A 27,096-nucleotide genomic window follows, 5' to 3' on the forward strand; every position below is an offset into this window, starting at 1 on the left:
GGGCTATTAGCTTTAGTATTGATTGCTTCTTCTGAGGACTGCCGACAAGCACAATGTTTTTTTTTTCAAAATTGTGATACTGCGATACTGTGTTTTTAAAAAAAACTTAACCAACACAGGTATTTGTATTTTAATGTACGGTATAATAGAGCAGGAATAGTTGAACTTCAGTTTACTGGATGGTAGTGAAGGAATGGTTACATTTTAATGCACGAGAATCACAAACTTTCCAGTTGATGTTTACAATGCAGGTGTACTGTCTGATACTTCTGGCATTGGCTTACACAGGTAACATGATATTATTTTAATTTTAAAAACTATAATAAAGGCTTTAATCAAGAAGATATCTTGTTTCAAATCGAAGTCAATAACAAATATAAATATATTTTGACTTTTTTTTAACAAAGATCTAAACAATAAACAGAAAGAAATACTTTGATGTATTTTTAAAACTTTAAAACAAGCTTTTAAGTTGTTTTTTTTTTTATTTTAATGTCTAAATTTCGGCTTTTTCATTCTGAATTTTAGTGGTGGAAGGGATCCCCAACAATACAATTAGGTATATTTGTCAACTGGTTGAGCCGTTGACTCCGATTTCTGAATGCTTTTCTTTTTGGATATGCTTCCATAGCCTTTGTCCAACCAAGAACAAACTACAAGGCCAGTTGTTTGATTTTGGAATTAGCATTCCTAGAGGAGTTGCTGACACCAGCTATCGAGCCTCATCTGCCCGAGGGTTCGAACTTGAGACTTTTCGTTTTAGCAGCCATGAGCTTTACCGGCTCGACCAGGCCAACCCACCTAATGTCCATTAGAAATGTAAATAATTGTAATTTTAAAAGCATGCTTTTATGTCTTTGCATGTAGTATATAAAGTAGAGGGAATCTGTTCCTGCAAAGGTCTTATGGTTAGCACTGTGACAATCTTTACTTATCAAAAGTCGAGACTTGCTAATATGTTCTGTTAAAGGTCTTAGGATCTACAGTATGGCAATCTTACATATCGAGAGTCGAGACTTGCATCTGCATGTTAAATTTATTCTAGAACATTAGTTAAAAGACCTTAATAGCATTTGTCACTTTATTACAGGACCTTTTAATTCGTTAACACTTAACTTTCAGAAAAATGATTATTTTTATCCTTCTTCTCCAGAGTGTGCCCGCAATGAGGGGAGAGAATTCGTGTTGGCCTTCCCAAAATCTCAATTCAACTACAATACAACAAGTTTGACCATGGTCTGTGTGGGAGATCAGGTGGTGACCTTCACAGGTTAGGTGATGGTTGTGATTAAGGTTAACTGGTTAAACAAATTCATGCTGGTGTTTTTATGTTAAAATGTTAGGTTTAACAGACTTGTGATGGTTGTGTTTAAAGTTAACTGGCTAAACAGACTCGTCGATGTTGTGTTTACGTTAACAGGTTCAACTTACGAGACTGCTTCTGCTGTTTTCAACTTAGTTTATTAAGGGAAGGGCAGTAGACTTAACTTAATAGCAAACGGTTAATGTATTCCAGGAATATGTGCATCAAAAATGCTGTTAATGGTTGAAAGAATGTTTTGTTTAATATCCTCATTTTAGAACGTTTTACTACAAATTTTGATTATCTTTTAGCCAAACTAAATGAATAGCATACCATGTTAACTGTGTAAAAATTATATGTTAAAAATCTGCACATAGAGACATTGAAATTTGTGTATGATTTTTATCTTTATGGCATTTCTAATTACCAAATAATTGAAACAATGACAAATTAGCGCTGATTTATTTTAACTATTTTGTGTGTTTTATTTCCAGTATCCGCCCCACAAGCTGAAGATGTTTTGCCAGCTACTGACTACAAAATATGTGGGCTGTTGTCATTGTTAATGGTGATTGAGTAAGTGTTGAATACATCGCTCTTTGTGGTGATTGAGTAAGTGTTGATTACATTGCTCTGTGTGGTGATTGAGTAAGTGTTGATTACATTGCTCTGTGTGGTGATTGAGTAAGTGTTGAATACATTGCTCTTTGTGGTGATTGAGTAAGTGTTGATAACATTGCTCTGTGTGGTGATTGAGTAAGTGTTGATTACATTGCTCTGTGTGGTGATCGAGTAAGTGTTGATTACATTGCTCTTTGTGGTAATTGAGTAAGTGTTGATTACATTGCTCTGTGTGGTGATTGAGTAAGTGTTGATTACATTGCTCTGTGTGGTAATTGAGTAAGTGTTGATTACATTGCTCTGTATGGTGATTGAGTACGTGTTGATTACATTGCTCTGTGTGGTAATTGAGTAAGTGTTGATTACATTGCTCTTTGTGGTGATTGAGTAAGGGGTGAATACATTGCTATTCGTGTTGTTATTTGTATTTAAATATAACTATGTGAAAAGGATAATTTGTAAACAAGAGAGATCAACATGCCAACGTTTAAAGAAACACAATGCGCACACGTTCTCAGAATAATACATACACAACAACATTTCCAAATCATGACACACAAACAGATAGACTTATATGCAGATTATCCATGGATATTTATCTCACCCTAATTCCCATAAAAGTACATATAGACATACCATCCAGACATCACGATATAGCATATAGACATACCATCCAGACATCACGATATAGCATATAGACATACCATCCAGACATCACGATATAGCATATAGACATACCATCTAGACACAACATCACAACATAATTATTAAACATCACGACATATAAAATCCATAATTATAAAATAACTGTTTACAGAACATAGCCGACAAAACAACTTCTTTTCATAACTAGCTACATCCTAAAAACTAAAACGTTCTTGGCAAAACCATTGTTTGAGTTCTTTCATCATCATTTATATTTCATGGCGTAAGCGAACCGCGAAACATATAATACTTGAAAACCATTAAACTATCGATTATTTGTCTAGAGTTATCAATGATAGTTATGTCCGATAGCAATCGAAATTTCTATTGCACGTATAAATAATGATCCTCAAGTATATTTAACTCATTTAGCGTTGATAATTAAAACTTATCAAATAAATATATGTTCTAGCTTCAATAATCGACGATGTGTGAATTTTTTTTCAATTTGTTTTAAATTCAGTAGTTTTAACTACACTTCATATTTTTGATAACGCAATCGCTTGCATTGGTAAAAAGTTGATTGCACTAATCTTGATGTTATTTCTGCTTTAACAAAATTAATAGAAACTCTTTTTAATCAAACTTAGATGCTATTGTTGTAATTCTAATTACAATTGTAAGTGTTATTTATTTAAAACGATCCACATACATTAATGCCACCTTCTTTGTTTTCAATATAAAACTCACTTTTAGACAAATAAAATATCAGCATGGATAGAAGCAAAAGAAATATTTATACTCTATAAAATTAAAATTATTTAACTTTTTTTTACAATGTTGATATACATTTCTGACAAAACTCATTTAGTCTGTCTCCACTTTACCTTATAGTCTGTTGTTGTCAATGTGTCTGTCCACAGTTTACCTTAAAGTCTGATGTAACTTGTCTGTCCACAGTTTACCTTATAGTCTGATGTTGTCAATTTGTCTGTCCACAGTTTACCTTAGAGTCTGATGTTGTCAACTTGTCTGTCCACAGTTTACCTTATAGTCTGATGTTGTCAACTTGTCTGTCCACAGTTTACCTTATAGTCTGATGTTGTCAACATCCGGTGTGTCCAACAGCGCCGTGTACGTGAAAGCTGACGGCGACATCGTTGTGTCTGCTACAGAACTTGTCTTCAGGTTTGTTTTGTTGAGTGGCTTAAAACTCAGGAGGGGTTGATGGAGCTAAGAAATTTCAAATTTCTTAGTTTTCTTCTTCTTTATTTTTAATTGTAATGTTATACCGGATTACTTCCAACACAGTTAAGTATGCGTGTCAACGTGTTAGGCCGTTGACTCCGATTTCAACCTTCTTTTCTTTCTTTTCTTTTCTTTGCTTCCATAGCCATTGTCCATCCAAGATTAAAGTATTACGCAGAAGTTGTTTGATTTTGTGGTTTTCTCTCCATGAAGAGCTGTTATCCTCAGATATTTAGCCTCATCTGCCCGAAGGTTCGAACTCGAGAGACAAATAATCCTTTTCTTCCAACAGCTGTTTAACTCGCCCTGTAATTTTCTACTGTAGTGTATTTAGATACATTTTTCATTTAATCCTCACTCTATAGACTTTTAAAAACATCTGTTATGATTTCTTATTCTGGCTAATGATTCAAATTTCAGCCCCAGTTTCAGGTCACGTGGCACCTTCCTGGTCCTGCCGCTGACTCAACTGTCCATGCGATATCACGTGATCACCTACTGCCAGACCAACGACTGCTTCATCGTGGTCGTGACGGCTCACGCTGGGGTCACCGTCCGAGTGATCTTGGCCTTAACCAAGTACTCAAGTGTCGCGACACCTCAAGTTAGCTTCGGCACCAGGCAGTATGGACATGGTGACGTCATCACGCAGTGCCTGAGAGGTAAGTATAGCTTGTTATAGGTCACTAGGTCGGGCGTGACCTGAGAGGTAGAGCTCTAGTCTGCTAACCCGAAAGTTTCTAGTTCGAATCCGGGTCCAAGTCAGTAGAACGTCCGTGAGTCCACCCAGCTCTAATGGGTACCTAACTCATGTTATGGAAAGTAAAGGCGACTGGGCATGGTGCTGACCACAGCTTCCCTTCATATGACGAGGTCAAGAAACGTGTGAACTCTACTTCATCTGCCCAATGGATCGCTAAGAGGATTTTTTTTACAATTTACTTAAAGGGTTAATCAATGATTACAAACAAAATAAAAAATAAAACGTTATTCAATGGTTACTGTAATTTTTTTACCCCCCCCCCCCCCCCCAGAATTCAGCAGCATGCAGGTTCTAGGGTCTACTGTTGACATGTCCGGGAGTGTTGTTGTAGCTGATGGTGTTGTTGCTGTTGTAACTGGGGGATCTTTTACAACAGTTAATTCCAGCTCAAAGGTAAGTAAACCTTTCTATTAACCTGTTGAATCTACAACAAAAACATTATTTGGATTCATTCTTAAGGCGTGCCCCATCGAACGCCATCTTATTTTTTTCGATTATTTCGGCCACTGCTTCCATTTCCATCCCTCCTAGTAGTGTATCATTGGAAATGGTACTAGGCCAGTGGATGCTTTATATCTAACACAAGCACTTAGTTTGGAAAGAGTCCAGTGATCTGCTGGTGACGGTTGTTACTTTCCAGCATTCACTACCAAATCATCATCATCATCATCATCACTCCTTTGTGGCCCCTGAGGAGCAAACGGCTGCAACCACACATCTCCAGCGGACTCGGTTTTGGGCTGCTATTCCAATCTGTGCCCATGAGAGCCCAGCTGTTTTCGCCTCTTCCTCTACCGTTCTCCTCCATGTTTTCCTTTCCTTATTATTTGGTCGCTACCAAATAATAAGACGCAAAGGACATTACTTTTGAAAGTCTGCGTTTGGTCTTGAAGGAGATTATCTTCGATCGCTATGTTTTTGTTTGTTTGGTAAACATTCTTTACTCATAAATTTATGCCCATCCATTCTGTATTCAAGGACCAAGTTGTGGAACAAATGACGCCATCAGATTCCTACGGTACCGCTTTCATCATTGCAACCTATCCCTTCAGTAACTTCAACTCTATCGTCAAGATTGTCTACACGGAACAAAACACCAACCTGACCTTTGACACGTCCGTGCTCAAGATACTAAACGAAAACCCGAACTTTAGAGAGTACACACTTACATCTGGAGCAAGTACCGCTCTCTACTCCACTAAACCAATTCTTGTGCTTTTAAGTGAGGGAAGTTCAGGTGAGAAATTTTTGTCTGCTTTTATTTCCTCGTACACGAGTTGAACAAATCGTAATCGAGATTTTAACTAATATTGACGTTTCACATATTCCTCAGTCCTGAAACGCAGTTTTATACATTTTTAAGTATGTGTGTTAAACGATAAATTTAATACCGTTTTAGTTTAATTAAATTTAATCCTCTACTTATGTATCTACCACCTTTTGTACGATTTCTGGTTACCAGGTGTGGCATTTTTCTATATTTCCTGTTCCTCAAAAATGCTCTGAATTCAATAAATATATATCTAATTTTCATGAAGTAGCATATTTTAAGAATCTATCGCCTCTATTTGATTACACGAAAATGATAGTTTTCGTCTCAAACTTTAAAAAATAATTAGTTCTTTATAAATTAGAAAAGTCACTGGTTAGACTCTTTTTTAGTCGTCAATCGTTTTAGTTTTAAAGAATAAATTTTAAAAAGTTCTGATACGATTTTACCATTTAGACTTTGACGGAGCGTTTGTCCTGATACATCCAGTAGACAGCTGGTCCATGAGCTACACTCTGGCTTATGTTTCTACTGGTGGGGAATCGTTGGTCGCGACATTGGTCACTTACAGGAATTGTAGCTCGGACTTTTTGGTGAGTTTACTAGGACAGTGGTCACTTACAGGAATTGTTGCTCGGAGTTTTTGGTGAGTTTACTAGGACAATGGTCACTTACAGGAATTGTTTACAGGAATTGTAGCTCGGAGTTTTTGGTGAGTTTACTAGGACAATGGTCACTTACAGGAATTGTTTACAGGAATTGTAGCTCGGAGTTTTTGGTGAGTTTACTAGGACAATGGTCACTTACAGGAATTGTTTACAGGAATTGTAGCTCGGAGTTTTTGGTGAGTTTACTAGGGCTATGGTCACTTATAGGAATTGTAGCTCGGAGTTTTTGGTGAGTTTACTAGGACATTGGTCACTTACAGTTTTTGGTGAGTTTACTAGGACATTGGTCACTTACAGGAATTGTTGCTCGGAGTTTTTGGTGAGTTTACTAGGACATTGGTCACTTACAGTTTTTGGTGAGTTTACTAGGACATTGGTCATTTACAGGAATTGTTGCTCTGATGTTTTGGTGAGTTTGACCCATATATTTAGTCTGTTCCAAATGGTGTGAAACCAGGTCTAAGCTGTTACTTTTCTGTGGAATACTTAGAAAAACAAAAATATGTTCCTGTTAAGTTGATAACTGGATTGAGTTTTAAATTTATGTTAATTATAGATTGATATCGTCTAACACGGAATAAGTGCGGATATACAAATGAGGAAAACTGCTAATCCTAATCGTTTATCAAATATTTTTTATTCAATTGTTTGATTTAATTTTAAAATTAAGCCAAATGCTTATTACATTCTAGTCTTTGGAGAAATCTTAACATAAACAGATTGCTTAAAATAGCATCAAAGTTATTTTAACAATGCCTCACGGTTTATATATTAAAACCTTGAAGATCAAGTAAAAATTTAACCCTATTTTTTCCCTTCAAAGAATGACGTCTAGTGAAAGTAAGTAAACAGACATGGGTTTAAGCGCCCAAGCTGGCAAAAAATTAATGTTCATGGTAATACGATGCATAAGTAGCATTTGGTAAAGTGTAGAACTAAAACAGTATTTTGTTTCGTCTATCCTAGTTTGCTGGTGTGCCTATAAATATTTACTTTCTTTAACTCTAGCTTGACGGTGTGCCTGTGATTATTACAAACTGGAACTATGAAAACACAGGCACATTTGAGACAAACAATTTCCCTTTAGTTGGCTTGACCCGCCACACCATACAGAACAAGGAATGTCTGTTTGGTGGTTTTGTGTCTGCGCGTGTGACTAACATTGGTAACGCTATACCCCTAGGTTTTGATGGCACGGTAAGTAAAGATTTTTGTGTTTTATGTTTTGTTGAAGGAGCTGTATTGTCGAGAGTTAGAGCGGGTTGTGGTACACGGGGATGCTCTTGACTAGATTTTCTGGGGCATCAGTGGTTTCTATGGCAACTGGATCAAGTTGTGTGTGGTGCCGGGGGGTGGGGGGTTGAGGCATACGATTAAGTCATGGATAATAGATATTATTTTGTACAGTGCAGGAATGTTTTAATGTACCGTTAAAGAAATTACACTAATTTTCATATATACAAAATAACCAATAGATTTAACATAGATAAAAAAATATGTGAAAATATTTTCCCCAAACAAAAAGGGGAAGGAGGGGGGGTCTTTTAGACATAATATTAAGTCGTGGAAAATAAATACACTAATAATACACTTATTTTCGTACATACAAAATGACTTATTCATATTAATCCATGTTTTTTCCCAAAACAAAACGTTAAAGTCACATACATTTTTCAAAGCAGCTTCGCCAGGCATCTGTGTCTAGCACGATCAAGTACGACACTTGCGATTGGTCAGTTTTCGCTGGGGCTCTCGTTGTCTCGTCCAATACACAAGCCCCTTCTACTTTAAAAGACGAGTCAACATTTATTACGTCATCCATTGCAACCGCAACTGAAACCCTAATCAGTTTAGTATTGTCAGTAGATGAAGTTACAACAACATTATTGAAATTAGCTTCTGGTTACACAAGTGAGTCATTGATTAATAGAGTATCGTCAGAAATCGATGACAATGCAATAATTTCTACAACAACTTCAGTAGAGAAAGTTTGGTCCACAAATTTTGCTGAAACTTCATTGAGAATTGAAGTTGCATCAAGTTTTATAGTACAGTCTTATGTCCAAAACATTATTACATCCAGTGCAGAGTCTTCGAATAGAGAACTTGGATCCTCTGTTACTGAAACATATATAAGCAACATTGTGTCAACATTTACTGTATCGTATTTGGAAAATGATGCTGCTTCAATTTCTACTACACATTCAACAGTACACGAGGTTTTGTCACACATTACAGCTGCATATTTAGTAAACGATGTTACTTCAACATTCGCTGAACCACCTTCAGCACATAATGTTCATTCAACAATGTCACTGCTATCTGACGTAAATGATGTTGCTCCAAGTTTTACAGCAGCAGAGTTGGTAAATAAAAAGGAATCATCATTTACATCGGTGTCTGTAATAAATGATGTGAGGTTACTATTTACTCCACCATCGTCTGTAATTGACAATAAGTCAACATTTACATATACTCATAAAGTAGACGACAGTGGGACAACAATTACTGAAGAATCATGGGTTGATAAATTTGTAACTTCGTTTAATGCTGAAACCTTGCACCGCTTAGGGGTATCGACAATTATTACACCATCTTCAGAAAACAATAATAAATCAATCATTACTTTGCCATTTTTGCTAACCGAAGTTCACTCATTAGTTACAGCTTCTTTTTCTATAACTAACGACAAGTCAGCAAATGATTTATCGATTTTCGGCATTAAAGTTTTGTCATTATTTACTACAGTGTCTTCTGTAAAAGAAACTGCTACATTAGATTCAGTATTTTCGGATACTCAAGTTGTGTCAACTTTAACGGTAGCTACCTCAGAAAATAAAGTTGAGTCACAATTATTTTCAGCAGCTTCGTATGTAGATGATGATGCGTCAACATTAATGACACTCTCAACAGAACGTAAATTTGAGTTAACATCTACTTCAGCTCTTTTATCAACTAAAGTTTGGTCCCCATTTGCTGACGCTGATTTAACATTGTATAAAGCGTCCTCAGTGTTTGATTCAGGGTCAACATTTATAACAGTCCCTTTCTCTCATGAGGTTCGGTCAACATTTTATAAAGTGTCTTCGAAACATGACATTGAGTCGACTTTAGCTGTTGAATCTTCAGAAAATATCGTTCCTACGACAACTACAGGATCAACGTCTGAAAATAGCGTGGCAACACCTTTAAGTATAGCTGTCTTGGAAAATACAAATGGAACATTAATTGCACCTTCTTTAATAAACATGACAAGGTCACCAATAACCGCAGGATATTCAGTAATTGACGATCAGTTAATATTTACAGCATCTAGTTCTGTCAAAGCAGTTTGGGCAAAAATCACGTCAGCATCTATGGTGAACGAGGCTGGAGCATTGTCTTCTGTTCAATCCTCAGTCCATGAAGGTGTTTTAACTTCTGCATTGGTGTCTGCACAGTCCTCAGTCCATGAAGGTGTCTTAACTCCATATGTAATATCTTCTAACAAAAACGACCAAACAACTTTTACAACATTTTTGGAAACTGAAATTATGTCAATGTTAACTGCAGAATCTTCTGTAAAAGAAACCTTTATTACACCCCTTGTCGCATTTTCGGATTATAAAGTTATTTCATTAGTTGCTGAAATATACACGGTAGAGGAAGTTGAGGCAAAATTCCCTACATCTTCTGTAAATGATGTTCATTCAAAAAGTTTAGAACCCTCTACAGCAAATTACGTTGCTCCAAGTTTTACTACAGCTGAGTTCGACAACATTAAGGAGTCAACATTTACAAAAGCGACAGTTATAACTGAAGATACACCACCTTCCATCTTTGACAATCAGACAACATTAGATCATAGAGTCAATGACGTTAAGACAGAAATTACTGAAGCATCATTAATAAATAAATTTGAAACATTATTTACTGCCCAAACCTCGCAACATCAAGTTGAGTCAATGTTTACTGATGTATCTTTACAACATACCGATACAACTATCTTAACAACACCTGCTTTGGTAAATAATGTTGGGACATTATTTACAACTTCCTTTATGAATGACGAAAATACTACCAGAACTCTGTTAAATAAAGTTGGTCCAACGTTTACTGCAGCAACTTTGTTAAATGAAATCAGTACAATAATTACTGAACCATCTGTGTTAAATAAAATCGGTACAACAGTTACTGCAACTTCTTTGTTAAATAAAGCTAGTACCGCAGTTACTACAACCTCTCTATTAAATGAAGGAGGGACCGCAGTTACTGTAACATCTTTGTTAAATGAAATCAGTACAATAGTTACTGCAACATCTTTGTTAAATGAAGCCGGAATCGCAGTTACTGCAACATCTTTGTTAAATGATATCAGTACAATAGTTACTGCTACATCTTTGTTAAATGAAGCTAGGAACGCAGTTACTGCAACATCTTTGTTAAATGATATCAGTACAACATTCACTGAAACACCATCCATATATGAACATGAGACAACATTGACAGCCCAAACTACGGGAAATAAAATCTTGTCACCTTTTACATCCCCGACTTCGGTAAATGAGACAACTTTTACCTCTTATATTGTAAATGAAGCTGGGTCAACATTTACTCCAGCTTCCTGGAAAACTGAAGCTAAGTCTCTGTCAACTTCTACTCCATCGTCTACAGTAAATAAAGATGAGTCAACAATTACTGCAATGCCTTCTGTACACAAAATCATAACGAATTCCTACGGAATGGTTTTGGAAAACGAAGTTCTGTCTCTATTTACAAAAGAGTCTTCTATAAATGTAGATGAGGCAACATTTGGAGCACCTTTATCAGAAAACAAAGAAGAAAAAACTTTTTCTACGGCATTTTTATATAATGCCGTTGGTTCAACATTTACTACAGCTTCTACCATACAAGACGATCTATCCATTTTTACATTAGCATCTCCAAACCATCAAGGTGTGTCAACAATTACTACATTATATTCTTTAAATGAAAATACATCAACTTCTACTGCAGTGCCATCATTAAACGAAGTTGCGTCATATGTTACTGTAAACGACGTCGATTCAACATTCACTGAACAATCAACATTTAAATATGCGTATTCAACAGATTCAGTATCAACCTCGATAAATTATGTTGATCCAAGTTTCACTGAAGCAGTGTTGGTAAATAAGAATTGGTCATTATTTACATCGGCGTCTTTTATAAATCAAGTTGAATTATCGTTGACAGGACCACCCTTCTCAAATGACAGTCAGTCAACATTTACAGTTGATAATAACGTAAATGATAATGGGTCTAAAATAACTGAAGCAACATTGACAAATAACTTTGACACATTATTTACTGCCGAAACCTCGCAACATCTAGTTGAGTCAGTGTTTAATGATGCATCTTTAGAAAATACCGATAACACCATCTTTCCTTTACATTCTTCAGTAAATAAAGTTTCGTCATTATTTACACCTTTTTCTTCTGTAAATGACGATAAAACAACATTTACTGTACAAACTTCACCATCTTCAACATCACAATCTCCAACATCACAATCTCCAACATCACAATCTCCAACATCACAATCTCCAACATCAAAATCTCCAACATCACAATCTCCAACATCACCATCACCAACATCACAATCTCCAACATCACCATCTCCAACATCACCATCTCCAACATCACCATCTCCAACATCACCATCTCCAACATCAACATCACCAACATCAACATCACCAACAAACAAAATTGCATCACGTTCTACTTCACCTTCCCCTGCATATGAAGACTGGTCAACATTTACCGCTGTATCTTCATTTAAAGAAGTTCTTACAAAATTCAGTACAACTTCGGATATTGATGTTGGGTCAGCTAGTAGTGTTGCTTCTTCGGAGAATCATTTTCCGACGGTTTTTATTTCAGCAGTTTTTTCTGAAAACAAAACTGTGCCACAGGTTACAACAGTTTCTCATGTAACTTATATTGCATCAACATTTGCAGCACACACTACAGAAAGTAAAGTTTGGGAAACTTTTACAGCAGAATTTCTTAATGTTGCTTTTTTGTCTGCATTTGCTACACTTTCTTATGTAAGTGACGAGACGTTAAGAATTACTGCATCTTCTGCAAATCTTTTTTTATCAACATCTCCTACGTCATATTCGGAAAACAAAGTTGCGTCCCCTTCTTCTACTATAGTTTCATCCGTAAATGAATTCTCAAACCATGAATATGATCCAACTACTGTTGTAGCATCTTCAAAAAATAACAATAAAATCAATTTTGTATCTAAAGAAGATGGATCTTTGTTAACAGCATCTTTTTCTCTAAGTCATGATCAGTCAACATTTACTGCAGGTGAAGTTGGATCAAAAAATAATGCAGTATCTCCGTTAAGTACAGCTGACATGGTAATTACTGCATCGTCTTTAATAAACGACCAAAAAAATAAATTCTCAATAAAATCTTCATTCGATGAAGTTGGGTCATCTTTCACAACATCGGCTTCCATAAACGAATTTACATCAATTGTTACTTCGTCTTTTGCTGTCAACATAGATGGGTCAGCAATTACTGCAGTGTCTTCTTTCAAAGTAACTGCTACAACATCCAATACATTTTGGGATAATGAAGTTGGGTCAGCTTTTACAGTAGCAACTTCTGAAAATAACTTTGGGTTGACTTCAGCAGAAACTTTTTCGGGAAATAAACCTGGGCCATTATTTTCAACAGCTTCTTCTATAATATACGGTGAGACATTCGCAGTATATTCAGAAAATGAAGTTTTGTCAACATTTATTGCAGCATCTTCCGCAAGTAACGATCAGACAAGCATTACTTTATCACCAAATGTTCAAGACGTTTCGACATTTTCTACATCATTCACGGAAAATGAAGCTGCGTTAATTCCTACTTTACTATCACAAGTAAAGGAACCTTGGTCCCCAGTTCCTGCAACATACACAACAAACGCTGGGTCAAATTTCACTTCACCACTTTCTGTAACTAGTCATTATTCCACGACGTCAGCGCCAGCCTCGGTCAATTTTGTTACGACACGATTTACGTCAACGATCGTAGAAAATGAAAATTGGTCGTCAAAAACTGTGAGTGACGATACGTCAACATTTACTGGAGCTTCTATAGAGTTTGAGACTCCAGCCGAATCATCTCTCCATGAACTAAGCTTAATTATGACTACATCATCTTTAGAAAAGGACGATAAAACACCTTTTACATCAACATCTTCTGTAACTCAAGTATGGTCAGTATCTACAGCTTCATTTTCTGTAAAAGACGATAAGTCAAAATTTACTACAGTTACGCTGGGGAATGACGATGGATCAACATTTACCGGAGCATCTTGGTTAAATATAATTGATATACCAATTATTGCAACATCTTTACTTAATGAACACAAAACAACACTTACAACAACTTCTGTATTTGATGACGTTTGGTCAACCGTGACATCGCCATCATCTACAAAAAAGATTGCACCATTTCTTAATTCACTTTCTATTGTAAATGAAGATTGGTCGACATTTACAGCTGAATCTTCTGTAAAAGAAATGTTTACAAAATCAAATGCATTATCTTTAAATATTGAAGTTGGGTTAGCTTTTGCATCTGCAACTTCTGTGAATAATTTAGGGTTGGCTACTATTGAAACGTCTTTGGAGAATAAAACTTCCCTAAGTTACGAGGTGTCAAACTTTGCAGCACACTCGGACGTTGCAGTTGAGAAAACGCTTACATCATCATTTCCACATCAGACTGTCGGATTAACATTTACTCAACCATCTTCTGCAATTAATGATCAAACAAAATTTACTGTAGTTAGTTCGATCAATCCAAGTTGGATACAAACCACTGAGGCATTTATAGTCAATACGCCTAAAACATTCATTACTCCAGTAACCTTGTTTAGCGAACATGGCTTTTCTTCAGCTACATCATCTTCAGAAAATACCAATACAATAACTTTAACATCACCATCACCATCTCCTGTAAATGAACATGTATCATTATTTACAGCTCCATTTCCTGTAAATGATGAACTGTCATCTACTGCAGCTAGTTTCTTGATTAAAGAAGTGTCAACATTTACAGAAACTTCTTTGTTAAATACAATTCAGATCACAACTACTGCAACATCTTTGATAAATAATGATGAAACAACATTTAAAATCACACTTTTAACGGATGAAATTTGGTTATCTTTAACATCAACTTATTCTATAAATAAAGTTTCATCAATGTTTATTTCACCGTTTGATGCAAACGAATATTGGTCAACATTTACTACACTATTGTCTGTTAAAGAATATACTACACCAACCAGAGAAGCTTCTTCCGATATTGAAGTAAGGTCAGTTTTTGCTGCAGAATCTTCTATTTATAGTTTTGAGTTGATGTTCAATGCAGCTTTGTCGGAAAATGAATCAGGACCATTATTTACATCAGCATCTCGTGTTACTTACGATAAATCAAAATTTGCAACTTCCGCAAAAGAAAGTGAAACTGTAAACCTTTTAGCAGCAAAGGTTCCAAACGATGTTATATGGACACTGTTTACTACAGCTACTTCTGTAAATGACGAGATGTCAACAATTACTGTCTCATCTCCAAATCTTCAAATCGTATCAACATCCCCTACATCATATAGTAAAAATACAATTATGTCAAATTCTGCTACATTATCATCGGTCAATGAAGTTGATTCACATGTTGTTGCGACACATACGGTAAACGACGTGGGGTCAGCATTTTCTACACCACTTTCAGTAAACAATCTTCTTTCTACAAATTCACAACTGTCTTCAATAAAAAAATTTGAGACAAGTTTTACGACAGCAGTCATGGAAAATTACAATGGGTCAACATCTACTATACTATCTGCTACACTTAACTATCAGTCAACGTTTACTTCAGGTAGTTCAGTCAAAGAACTTCTGACAATTATACCAGAATCTGTGGTACTTGAGGCTGAAGCATTAGCGACAGCCCAATTATCGGGGCATGAAGATGGTCTAATTAAAAGTACAGCATCATCGGAAAATGATGTTAAAACAATATTTACATCGCAAACCTGGGTAAATAATATTGATTCACTATTTACTACTTCTTCTGTAAATGAAGATAATTCAATATTAAGTAAAATTATGTTGGTGACTGAACCTGGGTTCACATACATTGTTTCTTCCTCTGTAAATGATGATCACTCTACATCGATTTCTTCTGAAAATGTTGATCAGTCTACATCGATTTCTTCTATATATGATAACCAGTCTACATCGATTTCTTCTGTAAATAATGATCACTCTACATCGATTTCTTCTGTAAATGTTGATCACTCTACATCAATTTCTTCTGTAAATGTTGATCACTCTACATCAATTTCTTCTGTAAATGTTGATCAATCTACATCGATTTCTTCTGTAGTTGTTGATCACTCTACATCAATTTCTTCTGTAAATGTTGATCACTCTACATCGATTTCTTCTGTAAATGTTGATCACTCTACATCGATTTCTACTGTAAATGTTGATCACTCTACATCAATTTCTTCTGTAAATGTTGATCAATCTACATCGATTTCTTCTGTAAATGTTGATCACTCTACATCAATTTCTTCTGTAAATTTTGATCACTCTACATCAATTTCTTCTGTAAATGATGATCAGTCCAAATCGATTTCTTCTGTAAATGATGATCAGTCTACATCGATTTCTTCTATAAATGATGATCAGGCTACATCGTTTTCTTCTTTAAATGATGCTCTGTCTACATCAACAGCAGCTACATTCGTGAATGAAGATGGAGCAACATTTACCGAAGCAACTTCGTTAAACAAAACTGACATGACAATTACTGCAACATCTTTACTAAATGAACACGAAACCACATTAACGGCTATAGATTTAGTCAATAACGTTTGGCCCCCTTTGATATCTTCAATTAATAAAGCTGTATCAATTACTACAACACCGTCTACTGAAAATAAAGATGGGTCACCTTTTACCACAGCAACTTCTGTCAATGAAATTGTTACAACACCCAACTCAGCTTCTTTCGATATTAAAGTTGTTTCGGCTTTAACTTCAGTATCTTCAGAAGCTACTGAATCTAACTTTACAGGTACACGCTCAGAAAATGAAATTGTGTCAGTATTTACTTCAACAAATCTGGTAAATGAAAATGCGTCAACGCTTACTTCAACATCTTCCGTAAACAACTTTCTGTCGACAATTAATGTATTACCTTTAGAAAATAATGCTAGGTCACTACTGACCACAGCGTCTATTGTAAATGACTACTCATCAAGACTCGAAGAAGTCTCATTGAAAAGTTTCTTTGAGTCAACATTTGCAGATGTACATTTGACACCTGAAATCTTGTCTAACATGTATACAATATCTTTGGAAAGTGACATAGGATTAAAACTTACTGCAACATCTTCAGTAAATAATGTTCTTTCGAAACCTATTTCATCAAATTATGTCAATGGTGTGGCGACATCGTTCACTATAGAGTTTTTGGAAAACAAACGTGAGACTATTTCATCATTTATAGCAGTAACTTCTTTAGATAAAGTTTGGCAAACAATGACTGCAGCATCTTTAGTGAATATGTTTGAACCATTAACAGCAGAGTCATTCTTCCAAAACATTAGCGTAATTATTACTGCACCATCTTCAGTAGATGCTGATACAAAAATCTTTACATCAATATCCTCGGTTAAAGAAGATTCAATCACTTATCCTTCACTTAGTATAAATGTAGATACTGCAGAGCTTTCTGCTCAAGACTTTGTTACTTCATCCAATGTATTCAAAACACTCTCATCGGAAAAAGAATTAGGATCAACAATTGTTTCACCACATTTATCAACTGATGTTGGATCTTTATTCTATACAGCGTCTCCGGAATATACTGTTGTACCAACATTTACATTAACATCGACGGTCAATGACGATCTGTTAAACTTTACTGTTTCATCAAAACATGAAGCTGTATCAGCATTACAGTCAGTAAATGAAATAGCTTCGTCCTCTACTTCGTCATTTGATGTAAGTAACGATCAGTCAATATCTTTAATACATAAAATGGAATCAACATTTTCGACATTATTTTCGGAAAATAAAGTTGCAGTATCATCAGTCGCTGCAACACTTTCAATAAATAATCTTCAATCAACACATTCAGAAAATAATCCTCATTCAACACTTTCAGAAAATAATCTTGATTCAACACTTTCAATAAATAATCTGGATTCAACACTTTCAATAAATAATCTCAATTCAGCTCTTTCAGAAAATAATCTTCATTCAGCATTTTCAGAAAATAATCTCTATTCAACACATTCAGAAAATAATCTTCATTCAACACTTTCAATAACCAATCTTTATTCAACACTTCCAATAAATAATTCTTATTCAACACTTTCAATGAATAATCTTGATTCAACACTTTCACTACCATCTTTGATAAATGATATTGCAACAAGTTTTACGGCAACAGTGTTTCAAAACAACAATGATTTATCATTTACTGCGACATCTTCAGATATTGCCGATCAGTCAACAATTACTGCATCTAATTCTGTCAACGCAGTTTGGACAACATTCACGTCAACATCTTTAATAAATGAACCTGAAGCATTGGTTCTTGACGTTTTCTTAACTCTATCTGTTGCTTCTTCATTAATTACGGATAAAAACACTTTAACACCTACATCTTTATTAAATGATGCTCTATTCTCTTTTACTTCATATTCTACTATAAATGAAGATAACTCACCATTTACTGCAGTTTCTTCAGCAAATAAAGCGGTATTCAATTCGGCAGTATCGGATAATGGCATTGTTTTATCTGTTACTTCGCAAAATTATTTTGGGTCGACGATTTCAGCAGTAGCTTCAGAAATGGAAACATGGTTATTATCAACGGGTGTATCTTTTGTAAATGATGATTTACCAACATTATCATCACTATCTTCTGAAAAGGAATTAGGTTCAATTCTTACTAGAACATTATTATCAACAGAAGTTGGATCGACATTTTATAAAGTGGTTTCAGAACATGACAATGAGTCAAGTTTTCCTTCAGTAAATATCGTTGTTTCGACGACTATCGCATCAAATTCTGTAAATGATGTGGCGACATCATTAACTACAGCTGTCTTAGAAAACAAAAATGAGTCAATATTATCTTCACCGTCTTCGGTAACTTCTTTAGGATCACCAATACGGGTAGCGTCTTCTGTGATTGACGATCCGTCAACTTTTACAGAGGCTACTTCGTTGAATGAAACCTTGTCAACAATGACTGCGACATTTTCAGTGAAAGAGTTTCAGACTTTAATTACTGCTGATTCATTTTTTCATAACGTTGACTCAACCGAACCAACTTTGAAAAACAGTGATAAAACTATGTATACAACAACGTATTCTGCTAATGATGCTGCCTTCACGTCAACTGTAGACAAAGATAATTCACTATTTACTGCAGAATTTCCTGGGCTAGAAACTGTTACTACCTCTAATGTAGAATCTTCAGAGATGGCAGTTGTGTTAAGTGTTGCTATAGCAGCTTCAGTAAATACGTTTGGATCACATTTAATTTTAGCAGCAAATGAAGCTGATTCACTATTTATATCTGCATCTTTTGTAAATGTAGATGCGTCAAAATTAACATCACTCTCGCCAGAAATTGAATTTGTATCAACGTTTACTCGATCGAATTCTTTAACTGAAATTGAGTCAACATTTGCTACACCATCAACAGGTGTTGGGTCATTGTTATATCAAGCTTCTCTAGTGTATGATGGTGGGCCAATACTTACTTCAACATCAACGAGAACTGAAGATCCATTAAAACTTACTGTTGTATTTTCAGGGGAAGAAATTGTGTCAGCTTTTACTTCATCAACTTTAGAAAATGAAAATACGTCTACTTTTGCTGAAGCATCTCGTTTTAACAACACAATTGGGAAGAACGTGAATGTAGTAGCTTCAGAAAATATACCATGGTCATTACTTACAACAGCCTCTTATGTAAATGACGATTCGTCAACAGAGGAAGTAGTTTCATCAAGGAACGATTTTGGGTCAAATTTTTATCAAACGAATCTTGAACATGACATTGGTTCAACTTTTACTGCAGCATCGTCAGTAAATATTAATATTTCGGCAGCTATAGAAACAAGTTCTGTAAATCATGTGGCAACTTCTTTTAATATAGCAGGCTCGGAAAATACAAATGGGATAAAATCAACTGAGTTGTTTTATCTAAACTCACCTGGGACACTACTAACTTCTGCATCCTCTGTACTTGGCGATCACTTAAATTTCACTGCAGCTAGTTCGGTCTATGGGGTTAAGACAACAATCTCCGAGGTGTCTATAGTGAGTGGGATAGAAGGATTGTTTATGGACAGTTTGTCGGTGCAAGGCGCTGGCTCAACTACAGCTTCATCTTTACAAAGTGGCAACGAAACATTTATAGTCAACTCTTCAGTCGACGAATTACAGTCGATTGCATCATCACCATCTGTTATAAATAAAGAAGTTGCATCTATTTTTACTCCACCTTCTACTTTAAATGATAGGTCAACATTTACAGCAATATCATCTGTAAAAGAAATTAATACATCTTCGGATGTTGAATTTGGGTTATTTACAGCGGAATCCTATGTAAACCCAACATTTGCACCATACACACTGGAAAATGAAGTTGGGTCAACCTTTACTGAAGCATCTGTTGTAAGTAACAATCAGTTAACTTTAACTGAACCACCTCCAAAACTTGAAATTGTGTCACTTTTTCCTACAGCATATTTAGAAAATGAAGTCTCGTCTAATGCAGTATCATTAGTTAAGGTAGATGGGTCACACTTTGATGGAGAAAATATGGTAAACTTTGGGTCAACGTTTACTACACCACTTTCAGTAAATAATCTTCATTCAACATTCTCACAACTGTCTTCAATAAAAGATTTTGAGACAATTTTTACGACAGCAGTTTTGGGAAATAACAATGAGTCAATATTTACTGTGTTAACTTCTGTAGTTGACGATCAGTCAAAATTTACTGCAGGTAGTCCGGTTAATTCTGTTTGGGCGACAATCACTGCAGCCTCTATAGTGAACGAAGTTGAAGCATTAGTCATTGCCCAATCCTCGATCTATAAAGATGACATAACTCCTACTACAGCATCATCAGAAAGTAACGATAAATTAAATTTTACATCAACGTCTTCTTTAAATGAAGGTCAGTTATTATTTACAATTCCTTCTTCTGTAAATAATCAACTGGCGACATCTACTGCAGCTACTCTCCTGAATGAAGCTGGTTCAACATTTATTGAAACATCTTTGTTAAATACTATTGACATAACAATCACCGCAGCAGCTTTACTAAATAATAACGAAACGACATTTATAAACAGATCTTTAATTGATGATGTTTGGTCATCCTTAACATCGCATTCCTATTTTAATAAAGTGTCTTCAACTTTGACCTCATCGTCTTCTGTAAATAGAGAAGGATCGACATTTCCTGCAGTATCTGTTCTAAACGAAATTGCTACAACATCAAAATCACCCTCTTTGGATAGTAACGTTGGGTCAGCTTTGACTGAAGCATTTTCTGTTAATAATTTTGGGACGACTTTTATTTCAGCTTCTTCAGAAAATGAATATGGGCTACTATTTATATCGGTATCTTCTGTAAAAGAAGCATCCACAGTATATAACGTCGATTCAAGATTTGTTGAACTATCTGCTGTAAATTATGTTCGGTCTAACTATACAGTAGCATCTTCACCTGATGAAATGTTGTCAACCTTTTCTGCATCATCTTTAACTAACAATTTTATGTCGAGAAGTGATGTAACAGCTCCAGAAAATAAAGAGTCACTATTTACAACAGCATCTTATATAATCGACGTGGCGTCAACAGTTACAGCTGTTTCATCGAGAAATGAATTTGACTCATCATTTTATAAAACTTTTTCGGAAAACGATAATCAGTCAAAACATTTTACATCCAACACAACAACGCCGGATATATCATCCTCAATTAATAATTTTGGGTCGACATTTACTGAAGCGTCTGGGCAGATGTTTACAAAAGCTGCTTTTGTAGATAACGCCGAGTCAACATTTACAGCTCATACGTCTGTAAATGAAGACGGAAAAACATTTACTGAAATTTCTTCAGAAAATAGCAATCAGTCGAGAATTACGGTCTCATCTCCGAATATTCAAATCGTGTCAACATTTCCTCCATCATATTTGGATGTTGAAATCGCATCAACTTTTACTGCAGTCAATGAAGTTGGGCCAAATGCTGTCGAAGCATATATGTTAAAAGATGCTGAGTTAGCATTTTCTACACCTTCAGTAAATAATTTCCATTCAACAAATTCAGAACAACCTTTCATAAATGATATTGTGACAAGTTTTACAACAGTAATCTATGAAAATAACAATTGGTCAATATTTACTGCGATATCTACTGTAACTGACGATCAATCACAACTAACTGCAGCTGATTCGGTCGATGCCGTTTGGACAAACGTTACTAAAGTATCTACAGTGAGCGAGGTTAAATCATTAATTACAGAATCATCAGTAAACGAGGTTGAAACATTACTTACTTCATCTTCAGTGAACAAGGTTGAATCATTAATTACCTCATCATCAGTGAATGAAGTTGAATCATTAATTATCTCATCATCATTGAACGATGTTAAATCATTAATTACCTTATCATCAGTGAACTATGCTGAATCATTAATTACCGCTGATAAGTCTATGCTTGAATCTTCTTTAAATGACGTGACTTCATTAGCAGCTCTCTCTTCGGAAAATAGAAATGGATCAACATTAACTGCAGCTTCGACTGTGATTGTGTCAACATTTACCTCATCCAATTTGGTAAATGAAATTGTTGAAGCCACTTCTTTTAACAGTTTACCGACGACGATTAATGTATCAGCTTTAGAAAATGTATCCGAATCATTATTTAACGAATCATCTAACGTAAAGGAAGAAGCGTCAAGAGTCAAAGCTACCTCATCGACAAAAGGTTTAGAGTCAACATTTACAACCACCACTTTATCAACTGAAAGCGGATCAATTTTTACTGAGACACCTTCAGTAAATGTCGTTCTTCCGACAATTACAGAATCAACTTTTGTCAATGACATGGCGACATCTTTTACTGAATCTTTCATAGAAAATAAAAATGAGACAACAATAACGTCACCTTCTTTAGTAAATCAGTTTGGGTTAACAATAAGTGCAGCCTCCTCCATAATTGACGATCAGTCAACAACCTTTACTGAAGCTATTTCTATTAATGAAATAAGATCATCTATGACTGTGCCATCTGAAGTGAATGAGTTTGAAACATTGAATATATCCGTAACGTTTTTTCATAAGAATCCGTCAACTGTTATTGCAGCATCTGCATTAAATATCGCTGAAACAATCTTAACATCGACATCGTTGGTACACGAAGTTACATTTACTTTTACTTCATCGTTTACTGTAAATAAAAACAGGGCGACAACTACTGCGGACTTTCAATCACAAGAAAGTTTTTTAACACCCAGTGTAACTGAATCAAGTAATGAAGTTGTATCTTCTATTACAACAGTAACTTCGGTGAATGAATTTAGTTCAGTTTTTACTGTAGCAACATTGGAAAATGAAGCTGTGTCATTATTTACATTAGGATTTGATGTAAATGACAATGCGTCAACGTTGTCAGCACTCAGTCAGGAAGATAAATTACTCCCAACAATTACTGGAGTACTTTATTCAACTGAAGCTGGTTCAACATTTTACAAAGGGTCTTCGGTATATGACGTTGGACCAAATTTTACTTCAACATCGACGGTAAACGATGTTCTGTCAAACTTTCCAGAAAAATCCTCAGAACGTGAAGATGTGTCCGAATTTGCTTCATCAAAATTGGTAACTGAAGTAACATCAACATTTACTGAATCGTCTATGTCATCTGAAGTTAGGTCGATATTTTATAAACCCAATTCGGAATACAGCATTGAGTCAACATTTACAACAGTAAATATTGTTCTTTCTACAACTCTAGCATCACATTCTGTAAATGATGTGGAGCCACCTATTACTATTCCGGTCTTGGAAAATGAAAATAGGACAATATCAACTGAACAATCTTTGCTAAACACATTTGGATCACCAACTACAGTAGTTGTCGATCAGGCAACATTTACGACACCTACTTTTTTACATGAAGTTTTGTCAACAATGAGTATGATATCTTCAGATAATGAGTTTGATATATCATCTCCTGAAGGACAATCGCTCCATGATGTGGGATCAATATTTATTTCAACCTCACTAAATGTTGATAAAATAACCTTTACATCGCCAACTTTGGTAAATGAAATATTGACATTAATTACAGCTTCTTCGCCTGTAAATAGTGAGACGTTAGCATTCAATGCAGCTACTTTTATGAATAATGATGAGTCAACAATTACTGGAGCCCTATTTGAAAATAAACTTGAAACTTTATATACTACCGATTTATCACGCAGGCCAGAAAATTCCGGTTTTACTGAAACATATTTAGAAAATACTGAACAAACAATCTTTACATCAACATCTTCACTAAATGAACTTGGGCTATTATTCACAACTGCTTCTTTTGTAAATAACGATAAATTAACATATACTGCAGCATCTTCGGTGAATGATGTTTTGTCAACAATCACTGATGTATCTTTTATAAATGGCCAGAAGTCATTCTTTACTACTGCACCATCATCAGAAACATCTACAAGTCAAGACAGTATGAATCTTACAAATGTCCCATTCAGTAACTTATTATCTTCCTTAGATTCCCTTATCTACAGTTCTAAAGAGTATTTAAGTAACGAGTTATCTACGTATAGTGTGACACCAGCTATAGGCCCGTTAATTACCACAACAACAACTTTAGTTGAGACGACAGCCACGCCTGTCTATGATCATCAGATCACCACGCCTACTTCAGTCCAGCAGCTGATGTCTGCGCCTTCCCTTGACAACCAAGTAATGGCCACTGATACTCCAGCCATTCAGTTAATGAGCACGACTTTGCCTGTCATACAGACGGAGGCCACGCCTACTTCTGCAACAACTGTCGCTGACTCTTTCAATCAAGTGACGACCCCGGCTTTGGCTGACACTGATCTTATGACGACTATCATGGTTACACCTGTCATTCAGTTGATAACCACGCCTACTACTATCAATCAGTTCATGACCACGTCTACATCTGCCAGCCAGTTGATGATTACGCCTATTCCTGTCAGCCAGTTTATGAACACGTCTACTCCTGTCAGCCAGTTGATGACCACGCCTACATATGTCACCCAGTTGATGACCACGCCCACTTCTGTCAGCCAGTTGATGAGCACGCCTACATCTGTCAGCCAGTTGATAACTACGCCTACCCCTTTTAGCCAGGTGATGACCACGCCTTTTATTCAACTTGAATCAACTAAAATGACAACGCCAAATGATGTACGACAAACAACAACAACACAAACACCATCTTCAGAAACTCATCTGCCGGCAGAAGACACAAAGCTTTTTTCTGCCGTCAACGCAGAAATAAAACAGTGTCGTTGTACATGTACGAATAAACAGACAACGCCCAATGTTACACTGAATGTACAAACTAAAGAAACCCTCACAGTACAAATAAAAGAACGCCTCAACGTCCCAAAGCCCAATCTGACAGCGACTTTACAAAGAAAAAACTCCATGGACAACACGAGCCCAAGTTCTCAAACTCTCGGCCAGGTCATCTGTATCTCGTGTCTGTGTCTGGTCTTTGGTGTTGTGGTGTTGGCTGATGTTGTTCAAACTTTTCGATTTCTGTATTCTATTTTACGCTCGTGTCTTCGACATGTTGGAGGAGTAAAAATACACGTGTAACATTTCAAATGTCCAAATTCTTATTGTGTAAAATTTATCATTTTTGAAAATGTCTATATTATTTTCTTTTTAAAAGCTTTCACTTTGTTCATAACGTCCATTTCTTTGTTTGTGGATACGTGGCACATATTTTGACTCAATTTTGACCCATAGTAAAGGCTATTAGGGGCATATTGTAGAGTTTTTAAACAATTTCTAAACTAAGTGGAGGTTACAAGATTAAGAACTAGCGATCGCTTGATGTCGTATGTAAACTGTGGCGACGGACGGTTGCTTTTAAGCCTTAGAACGACAAAAGGGCAAGTAATCGTGTTCCAGAGATCGAGAGCTTCTAATGGTGTTTTAAAGCAAATATTTTTAGTCATTGCCTTTATAGTATCGCCTTCGTGAATTATGAATTACTAAAAAGTCAAAAATACAACAAATACAAAGAAAACTACTCTAATATATTTATTTTTTTAAATGCACGAAAATAAAAATAATTTCCTTTTTTTCAAAAAGCTTTGGTCGCTAAAATATGTAAACACCTTCTTCCGTTCAATCCTATCTTATTTATCGCAGCTTTGAGCTGTCGGCATGTAGTGACGACCCCTGGCGGTTATTGTTCTGAGACGCCGCTGTTTGGTCATTGGTGCGTGTTCATCGTGCTTGCCTGATCGCAACACGTCGTACGTACGTCGCGCCTGGCTGCTTGTGTCTATCTTTGCTTTGTGTAGATTATACTATTCATTATAACTGAGCATGGTCTATGGCAGGGGTTCCCAACCCCGTGCCCGCGGGCGCCATGGCGCCCGCCGAACGATTCGTATGTGCCCGCCTCTCACTATTCGACAGAGACAGAATTGTTTTCATAAACATTATTGAAATGTTGAAGGGGATGGAAATCGAAAGTTTGAGGAGGAGGGGTGTAAATCGAAAGTTTGAGGAGGAGGGGTGTAAACCGAAAGTTTGAGGGGGGTGTGCTAATCGAAAATTTGAGGCGGGTGCAAATCGAAAGTTTGAGGGGGGGTGCAAATCGAAAGTTTTGTCCCCGGGTGAAGGAAAGGGTCGCGACGCCTCTGAAAGGAGTTTGTCGATTTTGCCGATATTTTAGAATGTGCTCTAGAGTAAAAAAAAAGGTTGGGAGCCCCTGGTCTGTGGTGTAGTAAAGTATATGAAGGGATAGTGTAATCAGCATTATGATGGGTGGAATCAGGGACGTTCTATTGACTTGAACCCGGATTCGAACTCGAGACTTACGGGTTAGCAGTCAGGTCTCTACTGCTAGGCCACTCCGTCGACTTCCTTCTGACCCCTCCGCACTTTCTGCATTGACGTTATAAATAGATGTCCCAAAATAGACTGTATGGAAGTTTGAGTCTATGAAGAGGAATTTTTTTTGGGGTAAAATGCCTGTAAATGGGTAGGGTGGGCGTAAAAGGATATTGCTTTGTGGTGTGCAGCCGAGACCCATATCCAGCAAATGAGTTATGATTGGGAAAATAGATGTGTAATCTGGACGGGAATGTGCTAAATTGACTGAATGACCAATTAACTCAGAGCTTAAACAAATTCTAAAACCTTTTAATAAGTCGTAACTGATGAGGGTTTTAAATTTGTGAAGCCCTTGAAATACGTTA

At 36.0% G+C, this 27,096-nt stretch overlaps 1 protein-coding gene across 1 annotated transcript; it reads left to right on the plus strand.

Moving 5' to 3' along the window:
- The first annotated feature begins 245 nt into the window (after positions 1-245).
- Positions 246-25,477, plus strand: LOC131951091 (mucin-17-like). The gene is made up of 11 exons (XM_059313380.1): positions 246-288; positions 1,154-1,270; positions 1,798-1,879; positions 3,653-3,757; positions 4,238-4,479; positions 4,852-4,973; positions 5,559-5,817; positions 6,307-6,443; positions 7,527-7,715; positions 8,201-12,103; positions 12,452-25,477. Exons 1-11 carry the CDS (start codon positions 246-248, stop codon positions 25,475-25,477), a joined length of 18,225 nt encoding a protein of 6,074 aa, XP_059169363.1.
- The last annotated feature ends 1,619 nt before the right edge of the window (positions 25,478-27,096 follow it).

The sequence above is a fragment of the Physella acuta genome, unplaced genomic scaffold (genome assembly GCF_028476545.2).
Source record: "Physella acuta isolate Inbredline_101_S28 unplaced genomic scaffold, ASM2847654v3 ptg000797l, whole genome shotgun sequence".
NCBI lineage: Eukaryota > Metazoa > Mollusca > Gastropoda > Physidae > Physella > Physella acuta.